The following is a 12,650-nucleotide window of genomic DNA, read 5'->3' as shown; positions in this document are numbered from 1 at the left end:
AAAGTTGCTTTGGGGTCAGAGCAAGCCATAGCAGAAGCTGGGCGGTGGTGGTGGTACACGCCTTTAATCCCAGCACTTGGGAGGCAGAGCTAGGCAGGATCTCTGTGTGTTCAAGGACACAGCCAGCATGGCGATACACGCCTCTAATCTCAATACCAACCATAGAAGACCTGGAGGTCTGTACAGACAGGCAGTGACGAGGAGGTCATGTGGCTGGGTTTACAACCAATGAGAAGGCAGAACAGAAAGTCTATAAAAAGAAAACATGCACAGAAGTAGGTCTCTTGTGGAGAGGAAAGACAGCAGAAGCAGTGAAGGGTAAGGTTTTCAGCTCTTGTTCTGACCTCGTGGCTTTTAACTTTGCAATTGTTCTGTGTTTCTTATTTAACAAAACGGTTACGTCTACAAATCATCTCTTTGTCCAGAATATACTTGCGTCGTGTGCTATCTGCCCATTACTCACTCCACAGCTACAGCAGTGCCTGTGTTTGAGAAGTCCTCACTGTACTTCACAATGGCTCTGACACAGCAGATAGTGATGCTGTCTATTGTTACACTGCTCTGTTATGTCTCATTACTAGTTGCTGCTGCTAATCTCTTACCATGCCTCATGCATAAGTTAAATTGTATTATAAACACACATACATGGGAAACACAGTATATTTGTGATTGTGAAGAATCTAGGGGAGGGTTAGAGGTAAAAGCTCAAGGCTCAGTAGTTAAGAACATGTACTTCTGCTCTTACAGAGACCTAAGTTCTGTCCCTAGCAATTACATCAGGCAGCTCACAAGCCTGTAACTCCAGCTCCAAAGGTCCACAGCTTCTGACCTTTGTGGGCACCTGCACTCATATGTACACACACACACACACACACACACACACACACACACACACACACTAAAGAGAAAATCTTTTTGAAAATCTAGGAGCATCACTAGGAGTCTTGGAATCTCCACAATAATAAAAAAAAGTTAAAATCACAGTGATTTATACTTCATTAATTCAAAAGACATTAACTGACAACAATCAATGTTGGCAAGGCACATGACTAAAGAAGAGGTATTCTTACAGACTAGGTCTAGAGGAAATACAAATTATCACCATGGTTTCTTTCTCTTTCTTTCTTTCTTTCTTTCTTTCTTTCTTTTTTTTTTTTTGAGACAGGGTTTCTCTGTGTATCTCTGGCTGTCACTTGCTCTGTAGACCAGGCTGGCCTCAAACTCAGAGATCCACCTGTCTCTGCCTCCCGAGTGGTGGGATTAAAGGCGTGCACCACCACCACCCAGTTACCATCATGTCTTCAAATCAATCTGTCAACATATTTCCAAAGACACAGTATACCCATAGACCCACCAATTCATCAATGTTTTTAAAACATTTTTTAGATAGATGGCTCAGCGGTTAAGAGCACTGGCTATTCTTCCAGAGGTCCTAAGTTCAATTCTCAGCAACCACATGATGGCTCACAACCATTTGTAATGAGATCTAGTACCCTCTTCTGGCTTGTGTACACAATGAATAAAATAAAATAAATTATTTATTTATGTGTATAAGTGCTTGCCTGCTTGTATATATGTGGACCATGTGCATACCTGGTACCCTTGGAGGTCAGAAGAACTCATCAGATTGCCTTGAAACTGGAGTTGCAGATGGTTGAGAGCCACCAACTGGGTGCTGGGAGCCAAATCTGGGTCCTCAGCAAGAGTATCCAGTGCTCTTACCCTTAGCCATCTCTCCAGTCCCCGATTCCACTGTCAATTATTTTTCTCCCACTGTCATTTTAACAAACAGTCATAGAAAAAGGCACAGAGTTGATCAAAGCTGCATCACTGTTAATATGGAAAACTTGAAAAACAGCTTGTGTTGAACATAAATTACACACACACACACACACACACACACACACACACACATACACACACACACTTACACAGGACCATTGAGTGGTACCACACATCTTTAATCCCAGCATTTGGGAGGCCGAGGCAGGTGATCTCTATGAGTTCAGCCTGGTCTACATAGTGAGACCTGTCTCAAAGGGAAAAAAGTAAGTAAATGTAACTTTTTCAAGATTATTCTGGCATAGATCAGGCTTATGACACTGAAGTGGTTAGGAGGCGATCAAGTTCAAGGTATGTTTTGAAATGAGCATCAACAGAGTTTATAGGAGAACACAATAAGTAAAAAGAAAGGTTCACATGTCTCCAAAGTTTGTTAGTCTAAGTAAGATTGAGTGAAATTTCCATTCATTAGACAAGCAAGACTGTGGCAATAAGAACGTCTGAAAAGGTACATCAAGATTTCCCTGCAGATCATGTTAAATTGAGGTGCTCTACTAGGTACAATAACTAACAAGAGACAATAAATTAAAGGGTCTGATCAGCTACAGGAATTTACAAGTCACCATATGTTGTATTAAAATAATTAGATCAACAAGGGAGTAAGCTGTGGTTGTGAAGGTGAATGCACGGAGGACTGAACCCTGTGCACTCCACTGCTAGGAAGCTGGAAGACAGAAAGGGAATGACTGTGAGGTAAGAGGGAAAAGAGTCAAGTACTTAGGCCAGTGCCACTGTAGAAGGAAAAGAGTTACCATCTAGAACAAAACCTAAAGAACTGAGATGAAGAAGTGATCACTGGACTCAGTAACAAAAGGATCTTGGGATGAGGCAGTTAAAAACTTAACTGGAAAGAACCAAAGTGATGGGCGAGGTAAAATATATTCAACTCTTCTTTTGCATGGGATGGGGTTGTAACAAGGTCTCAAGTAGCTCGAAGTGGCTTTGAACTTGCTATATGGCCAATGATGACTTTGAATTTCTGATCCTCCTGCCTCAATTCCTGCGTGTTGTAACTACAGGCATGCTCCACCACACCCAGTTTATGCAGCACAAGGGATGGAAACAGAGCTTTTCACATGCTAGGCAAGTGCTATAGCAACTCAGCTATACCCTCTCCATCCTCAACCACATACTCAGCTATACCCAACCCCTTCTATCCTCAACTAATACACAGATGTTGAAAAGTTTCACTGAAAAGAATGGCGAAATGGGACGATGGAAGAGCGGAGAATACGGAATGAAACACTTTAAAAAGATGGCCATCTTACAACAAGTTCTGCATGCGTTTAACAGAAGAAAACAGATGGTGAACAAAGAGTAGGGTAGACTGCCAAGCCGTGTCCTTACAGCTGTGTACAGCTGTGTACGCATGGGGTCCAGCATGCAAGGATGGGGACAGGGAGGCAGCCATGGTATTAATTTACTGATTGTGTGGTAACACCAAAACGTTATTTAAGTGAGAAGGAAGGAGAGAGGGAAAGAGGAGCAGAGGAGGACAGAGTTTCCAGTTTTTTGTGAAAGTACCATTATTCTTCACTGATGAGTGGCTAATTGTATTAGTGCTAAGGAACTGACTTACCATACTATTGTTGAGATTCTTGTCAACTTTGCAGTATGTGTGTGGTGGACTTTCTCCTTTACTGGGTATAATAATGCATATGTCTGTGACAGCCAGGGTGTTCTGAGTCATGTTTTCAGAGGCTCTTCGGTAAGTGATATAGATTCTTTGTGATGAGGTACTGCCACTAATATTGGCAGGTCGTCCAAAGGGAGTACTCTGAATAATCTCACAGCCCTGTTTTAATCTTTCTTTCCAGTCGTATAATACCCTAAAACATAAAATTTTAAGAAGTAAGTACACAAAGTTCCCTCAAACTTGAAAGATAAAAATCTCAAGTATCATGGTTGCATCCTAAAATGCAGCACTGTATAAACTATGTGTGCCAGTACACACTAAAAATTCCAGTACTCAGGAAGAGGAAGCAGGAGGATCAGAAATGCAATATCATCCTTGGCTACACTACAAGTTCAAAGCCACAGCTACCTGAGAGTCTGTCACAATCTACATCTTCTGCAAAAAAGATTTGGGTTTATTCTGCCCCCATTTTTCACTTTGACTCTTTCCATTTAAGCTTTTTTGTTGTTTGGTTTTGGTTTTTGGTTTGTAGTTCTGGCTGGCCTGGAACTTGCTCTATAGACCAGGCTGGCCTCAAACTCAAGAGATCCACCTGCCTCTGCCTCCCGAGTCCTGGGATTAAAGGTGTGTCTCACCACCACCTGGATTCCTGTCAAGTATTTTTTACTACATTCTACAACTTATTTAAAGACTAAATCCTTTTACTAAAGAATAACTGTTTCCCTATTAAAACTTTAAATAATGCTTTGTGCTTATAAATATAACATACTGGCAATAATTAAATATGAGGACACTTAATGTTCAGCATTCCATTTAGTTAAGTTATTTATTAATATATTTACTTACCTATGTTCTATAAAATCAAACACACTCTATGGGAAATGTAACTGTATTTTAGTCAAAGTTAAAATCTACAGAAGGCTGCATGACCAGACAGTATTTTCTTGCATACTTTTACTCTAATACTTTCAATAAGGATTTCCAAACACAAAGGAGTTAAAAACATCTTAATTATTTAAAATGCTACTGCCAGTCGTATTACCTTAGGCAGCATTTAACCTCTCTGAGCCTTACACTACTTAGTTATAAAATCAAAACATTGGCCACTGGGTAAAGACACTTGTCACAAAGTTTGACAACCTGAGTTAGATCTTGCAACCTACATGGTAGACCCCACACACACACACACACACACACACACACACACACACACACACACACACACACGGGAGGTGGGGACAGAGAGACAAGCGCAAAAAAATTAAATAAATAAAAACATAAAATTTCCTGGCTTCAAAGATACCACGATGAGATTGATATCATAAAGAATGGAGAGGAAGCTGGAGAGATGACTCGTTGGTTAAGAGTACTGGCTGCTCCTCAGAGGACCTGAGTCCAATTCCCAGTACCCACTTGGTGGCTCACACCCATCTGTTACTCATTTCAGGGGATCTGATGCCCTCCTCTGGCCTCCCTGGGCACTAAGCATGCATGTGGCACACAGATATACATGCTGACAAAACATGTAAACACATAAAATAAAATTTTTAAATGGAGAAAATATTTGTAAATCATATACCGAATGAAGGACATTAAGAATTTGGAATGAGGGGCTGGAGAGATTGAATGTTCTTCCAGAGGACCAGGGTTCAATTTCTAGCACCCACATGGCAGCTTACAACTGTCTGTAACTCCAGGGAATCCGACACCCTCACACAGACATACATGCAGGCAAAGCAACAGTCAATGCTCATAAACTAAAAAAAAAAAAAAAAAAGTAAAAAGAATTTGGGATGAACTCTTTAGCTTATCAATAAAAATATAACCCAATTAAGAAATGAGTAAAAGAGCTAAGCAGACATTTCTCAAATGATACTTGCCAATAAGCACATGGGAAGACGTTCAGTATCATCAGCAAACACAAGAGTACAAATTAAAATCATAATTAGATTCCATTCCATATTCACTAGTACAAATATAATCAAATAGAAATATGAAATCTTATGCAGTCTGTGAAAAAAATCAAAACCCCCACACACAAAATACAAAATTATCATATGATCCAGCAATTCCACTCCTAATATACACACAAACAAAAAAACATATCTACATAAAAACTTGTACATGAATAATCATAAAAGCATTATTAATAATAGCCTCAAAGTATAAACAGCCCAAATATCCATCAACTGGTGACAAGATAAATTATAGTGCAGCCATATGTTGAAATATTATTTGGTCATTTAAAGGAATGAGGTACCAGTACATATTACAACATGGATGACACTTAAAAACATGTTAAGTTAAAAGGACCAATCACATAAGGAATATACAGTACAATTCTATTTGCATGAAATGTCCCAAATAAGCAAATCTATAGAGAAAGGGAGAAAACTGTGATTGCCTGGGACTGAGAAGTTTAGGGAAATTGGCCAGCACACACTAATGAGGACAGGATTTCTTTCTGACATGATGAAAGTATTCTAAAATATGTTGTGGTGATAGTTGTACACCTCCGACTATACTGAATTATATGCTTCAAATGGCTAAGATCACACAGTACATAATTATATTTCAATAAGGTTGTTATAAATAGAAAAGAGCCTCCTAATCCAATCTAATTTACCCCAAGATCCTTATTTGATACATGGTTAAGCATCCATCTATAATTATGTATGTGTACCTGTAGTTTCACTAATTTAAGAGGTTGAGGAAGGAGTTTAAGAAAGCCTGGGCAACACAGAGCCTTATCTGAAATTTTTTTCAATTTAAAATTTGTGATAAGGGCAATAATTAATTTTCTGGTACCATCTGAAAATAAATTTACTCTCTCCTTTGTATCTAACAGGAAGGTGAGCACTAGGACTCGCAGGACACAGAGATGGAGACAGAGTGAGTACAGAATTCTGGGTATGCATTGCTTTATTTTTTAACCCCACCCCCTTTATTAACAGGTGGTAGGGGCAGAATAGGTTCTCACTATGCAGCCAAGCCTGGCATCAAAAATAACAATCTTCCTGCCCTAGCCTACCAAGTGCTAGGATTATAGGCATGTACCTGTAATCCTATACCCAAGCAAATGTGTCTGGTTCTAAAGCTACCACACCACTGTTAATGACCATAACTGACAGTTAACTTCAAAATTTACAAGGCATACAATTTGGATTAATAACAGTAATTCATTAAAAAAATACTTACCCCAGATCTGTAAGTGGAGGTTTATCTCTCCCTCTCTTATAGCAAAGGTAAATCTGGGGTCCCACAAGACTTCCATTATTGAGATCTGCTGACAATCCAGTTGGGGTAACGTCAATACACATGTAATCCCGTGGCACCTCCTCCCCAAGAGATTTGATGATAACAGAAACGTCTGTGATGGGTTCTTTCGGTTTAGCCACTTTGTGACAGGCATCGTTGAAATGAATTTCCTCTTCAAGAGGTTTTGAGACATCAGTTAAGCCTGCTACAACAAAGTAGTCAGCAACACGAGGCCCCTTGTCTTCAATCATCTTCCATCACTAAGTTTACATCTAAATGAAAAAGAAAATACTTTATTCTATAATCAGCCACGTCAAAGTACAAATCTATTTTGTCTTTTTTTTTTTTTTTTCCAGAGCTGAGGACTGAACCCAGGGCCTTGTGCTTGCTAGGCAAGCGCTCTACCACTGAGCTAAATCCCCAACCCCAAAGTACAAATCTATAAAGAATACAGGTCCTGTTCACACTAGTGTTAGATATTTTACCCATATAAGTGAAAAACATGTCTTTTTTGAAAATGAGACAATCTTTAGCATTTTTATTATAAACTAATGCAGGAATTTCCGATTTTGGTATCATGGAAACCTAGATCACTGAAGTAGATAACAACAACAACAACAACAAAAACAGCCCTTTAAATATATACATGAACCTTTAAAATATAATGGAAGTTCAACATCAAAATACTGAGGAGACTGAAAGCCAGAATGCAATCAATCTATAAGCTAATGTTGGATCAGAGAATCTGCCATCTCCTCAATACTCCTCAATAATCAAGGAGTTGTGCTTTAAAGGGTATTACAAGGATAGGAACAAGGCTTCTGATCCAAATCAGACAAGGAACTGAAATAGAAACAGTTATATAAAGCCAAAAGCCCCAAATGACTAGACTCTTAGTTAAAGAGTGGATTTGCACACCTATCCTTACTGGACTTGGGTGTGGCTCAGTGGTAGAACACATGTGAGGCCCTAGGTTCCACCCCAAGCACTGAAACCCCCATCCACTGACATAAAGGAAGCTGGCTTCAATGCACCCCTGGCTTGTGCTGAACTTAGACTCTGGAGCCTGAACTGAAGCCATTTTGAAGGTTCCAGGAAGCTCCAACTGACAAACATACAATAAAAGTATTCTGAGACTAGTGATATCCCTGGGGGGGGGGGGGCAAATGTAAAGCAGCTCTTGAGGCTACACCCTAAACCCCAGGTTTCCACAGACAAGGCCTACCTGAAGATGAGTTCCTATTCTAAACCACAAAAACATACAAAGAAAAATCTACCATGAATGAGTCTCAGCATATACAACAAACAAGTACTCAAATAAAAGAACACAACCCTCTTATAATAAACTAAAAGGACAAATATATTCATAGCTCTATAAGCCTTTAAGAGTAACACCTCCTTTGGTTGTCTACAGTCACTTAACCTTCTTTTCTTCTTTAGGCTAACATGCTGCAAGCATTGCCATTGCTTGTCCAGCACTGTTACAGGGTGAAAGTTCTATTTAGAAGAATAATCCAGCATGGGTCTCATGTCAGTGTTGGCTATAATAAAGGCAAACAAGAAAAAGACTTCAAGGACAAACAAATGAGGCATGCATATGCCATCAACCTCTTTTTCCCAGTTACTCTTTATATGACATATGGGGTACATAGATGACTATAGCATATATTTCATATACATGGAAAGGTTAATATTAGTCATTTGCTTAAACTCCAGAATTTCCAAAATTTACTTGAGCAATAAACTCTATTTTACCACCTAATAACTAGAAAAACTACAACATGCTCTGAAAATTGCTAGTTCAAAGTAAATAACCTTCCCTGAGGGAATTTGTGTCCCGCATCAGAGTAAAAGCTCCCCATACTGGGCTGAGGAGATGGTTCAGTGGGTGAAGTACCTGCTGTGTAAGCGTGAGGACCTGAGTTCACATACCAGACCATGTAAAAGCTCCGGGTGCTTGAAGAGGGGTAGATAAAAACAGTAGATCCTATGCTTCCCTCAAACTTACTGGCCAACCAATCTATCCGATGAGCCCCAGGCTCAGTGAGAAACCCTTTGCAAAACATGAGGTGGAGACTAACAGAGGAAGACACTGGATGTTGACCTCTAGCCTGCACGTAAATACACACTTGTGAATGTATACATGCTTGCTTACACATACACACACACACACACACACACACACACACACACACACACACACACCTTCTATACTAAGAGGTAAATTTCTTTCCCTGTTTTGTTTTTTTATGGTTGACAGGGATTGATCTTAGGGCCCTCTGTGTGCCAGGGAAGTGGTCTACCATGAATCTTTAGCCTCAGAAAGTAAATTTCTTTACATTAATTTTTGGAAACTGGGAATCACAAAAAACATGCACTTAATCCAAAGGTTCTCCAGATAATAACTGTAATACAAAGTCCTGAAATGTTATTAATTTGCAGTAACAATACTGCATCAATTATCAATAATTACTTGATAATTCTTTTTTTTTGTTTTTTTTGAGCTGAGGATCGAACCCAGGGCCTTACGCTTGCTAGGCAAGTGCTCTACCACTGAGCTAAATCCCCAACCCAATAATTCTTCTTTGTTCAAAATGTTATAGATAACTTTAGGAACTTACTCATAAAACAGAATGTGTAGGATCTGGCAAGGTGGCTCAAGGGAAAAGGCGTTTGATGCCAAGCCTGATTACCTCAGTTCAATTCCTGGGATCCACGGGGTGGAAGGAGAGAACTGACTCCCACAAATTGTCCTCTGGTATCCATTTACATGTCACAGCATATGTGTACTACATATGTACGGATGCACACAATAAAATATAAATAAGATGAAATGCTTATAGGCCTCTTTTACACACCTGGGAGAGGAGTATGGGGTGAGGGTGATCAAAATGTACTTTAAGAAATTCTTTAAAAATTAATAAAAATATTTCATTAAAATTTATTATGTCTGCTGAGCTAGTATTTTACTTATTTTAAAAATGATTGACAGCATATGATAGCATCTTCATAGGTTTTTCTCCCCGCTTCCGCTGTCCTAGAACTCACTCTGCAGACCAATCTGGCCTCAAACTCACAGAGATGCACCTGCCTCTGCTTCCCAAGTGCTGGGATTAAAGGTGTGCACCACTATGCCCAGCCCAGGTTTTCATACAAGATATATTTGTACTTCAGTAAACCCAAGCCCAGGCTAAGTAGTCTAATATCCTAAAGTGCTGGGGATGGAAGCCAACATCTTGCAAATAACAAGGCAAGCACTCTACCACTAAGATGGATACACTACCCAGCCTCAGTATTTCACTTTACGTGGAATCTATTTTCCTTGGAAATAGAAAACAAGAAGGATGTGCACTCTATTCCTAAGAAATAGAAGATAACTAAATTGAAAAGTCATTACAAGAAGGCTCTTACCCATTCAGCAACTAATGGAGATTGGTTTGTTTTTCTCCCTTTCAATCTCTGGCCAATCCAGATGCTTTTCATTTCTTACCTCACTCCATTAGGTCAAAGTAGTTAAGCATGTGCTATGAAGACTGCCTCTAAAGAAAACGCAAGAGTGAAAATCTGAGGGGATGTTGTATACATAATATCATTATATACATACATATCATTATATATTATGTGTATTGATTACCTATGCATATCAATATATATTATGCATAATATTGTATATAATGATATATATGTAAAATTCTGAACACTTAAGTTTTGCAAAATTAGTAACTACCAGTGCCAGGTATAGTGACCAGACACTTCTGGCCCCAGTTTATAGGAGACTGAGGATAGTGAGTTTGAGATCTGCTTAGGCTATAAAAAGAAAGTATCGACTACTACTGAAATTTCCAGATATGATCTGATAATCACACACTCAGACTTACATATGAAAATGATCAGTACCACAATGGGGCAGCTGATTAAATATAAGAATTTTTCTGCTGGATTTGAACTCACAAAGCTCCTGCTTCATCTTCCTGAGTTCATAGATTTTTAGACTGTGCATTATACTCCCCTCTAAGAGACATTTTAAAACATCTTTCAATAAATTTTTTGTATCATCTGTTACTTACAATTACCATAGAATGAGTATATCACAAATTCTTAAAGCTCTGGAAAATTAAATTTCCAGTGTTTAACACAGAAAAAAACCAACTGGAACAAATCACAATAAAAAAACCAAAAACTACTCACACATTACCAAAGTTTCTATTGGAAAACAGCAGTTCCCAACATGTGAATTCTTCAGGTCTCAGGATTGAGAAATACTGTATGGAAAAGAATAGGAATTTAGGTTAAATTAATTCTAATAAAATATCCCCCTAATATATCTGTGGATACTTAAAGACCTACTAGCAATAATTTTTCAATAAATACCAGAGTATTCAAAAAGCACACTTTAGTCAAGAATAGACACAGACTTGAAAAGAAATTGATCCAGGAGAGTAAGAAATAGCAGAATGACAAACAGAATGAAAGTGTGGGGAAGCACGGGAAAGGAAATAATTTTAAATGCCTGTTCCTAGGGCACCTGTGGATAGTGTCTCATTCATAAAGCAAAAATACCCATTCAAGACAATTTAGAAGTAGATGCAGAAAAGTTCCACATACATGTTTCAAATAAGACCAATGTTCAAAGATTTTTCCTTTACTATAAATCTTTACAACTATCTTAATATAATTAGCATATCGGTCCTTAACAACAGATACAATAGGGATAGGATAGAAGAACCAAAGCCAGGCTAGGAATGTTGCTCAGTGGTAGACCACTGACCCAGTCTACACCAGGTTCAATTTCTAGCCCTACAGAAAAACAAGCAAACAAAAACCAAACCTCTGGCACAAAATAAGCCATGCTGTTTTACGAGACTTAGCATGCCACTGTCATGCTTTCTTGAGATTGAGTGAGTTAGTGAAGAAAAGGCGTCCTCACTGATACAGTTTTAGGGTGCACTAACACTGACTACGGTGCCTGCTGAGGGTAGTTTCACAACGCTGGAATCACACAGGAAAGGGGTTTTGAGTCATCTGGGGGTCCAGCACATCCCCATTGACCACAGTTATCCTGATGATGGTCCTTCTGTTCCCAGCCTCATAAGTCCTCTCGGATTACGGGAGACTAAAGACCAACAACCCTTTTAAAAGGAATGACTTTCCTCCTTCCTTGTCCTAGACCAGTGGGGTTGTGGCAATGTGATTTCTCAGTGACTTCCTCTACTATTCCTTCCTCAAGGTGGGAGTAGATAACCATGCCAGGATAAGTCTTTATCACTTAACCTGGAACAACAAAAACAAAACCCAGAATCTCTCTGGGGACCGCAGGAAAAGAAGCTAAAGTGCAAATCCTCTGTCTACCAAGATGGGGAATCACCTTCATCCGATCTGGACCATCGTGGGATGACAGAGGAACAGCGGCAGAGACAGGTAAGAGTAAGCTTGAAATGACTCTTAGCAGGCAGAGGCAAGTGGAGCCCTTTGAGTTCAAGGCCAGTCTTGTCTGCAGAGTGAATTGCAGGCCAACCAAGGCTAGCTAGCTCTTTTCTCAAGTAAAAACAAAAACAACAACCAAAAAAAAAAAAAAAAAAACCCTGACAGTTGGTCCTGGATACCAGTCCACCAGCCTCTGTGGGAAGTGGGAGAGAATGAGATAAAGGACTTAAAATGTTTCAGTCACAATTTTGATACAATCTCTTAGAAGGAAGGGTAAAAAGAAAGAATGCAAAATAAGGTAAATGTATAATCTTGTTACTTTTTGATTTTTAATGTTTGATTTTTTTTTTTTAAAGACAGGTTTGTACTATATATAGCTCAAGATAGCCTTAAGTTTGCAATCTCTCTGCCTCAGCCTCCCAGTACCTGGCATTACTGGGGCCATCATGCTTGCCACTGTTGTTACCTTTTGGACTGCTAGAAGTGATCA

The 12,650-nt window shown here is 39.1% G+C and overlaps 1 protein-coding gene across 2 annotated transcripts in view; it reads right to left on the bottom strand.

The window, feature by feature from the left end:
- The window catches only part of Dennd4a (DENN domain containing 4A), a 105,029-nt gene that overhangs the window by 66,619 nt on the left and 25,760 nt on the right, over positions 1 to 12,650 (bottom strand). The window contains exons 2-6 of one of the 2 annotated variants that reach the window (XM_036192230.1): positions 10,925 to 10,998; positions 10,148 to 10,275; positions 9,358 to 9,525; positions 6,677 to 7,008; positions 3,422 to 3,671 (exon numbers count right to left, since the gene is read on the bottom strand). In XM_036192230.1, coding sequence (XP_036048123.1) covers positions 3,422 to 3,671; positions 6,677 to 6,987 — 561 coding nt within the window. In that variant the 5' untranslated portion in view covers positions 6,988 to 7,008; positions 9,358 to 9,525; positions 10,148 to 10,275; positions 10,925 to 10,998. The remainder of the gene's footprint in view (positions 1 to 3,421; positions 3,672 to 6,676; positions 7,009 to 9,357; positions 9,526 to 10,147; positions 10,276 to 10,924; positions 10,999 to 12,650) is intronic. The other variant, XM_036192229.1, reaches the window with a different exon arrangement.

This window comes from Onychomys torridus, chromosome 7, assembly GCF_903995425.1.
Source record: "Onychomys torridus chromosome 7, mOncTor1.1, whole genome shotgun sequence".
Taxonomy (NCBI): Eukaryota; Metazoa; Chordata; class Mammalia; order Rodentia; family Cricetidae; genus Onychomys; species Onychomys torridus.
Note: the sequence above shows the minus strand (reverse complement) of the source record. Positions and strands in the feature narration are given on the sequence as shown.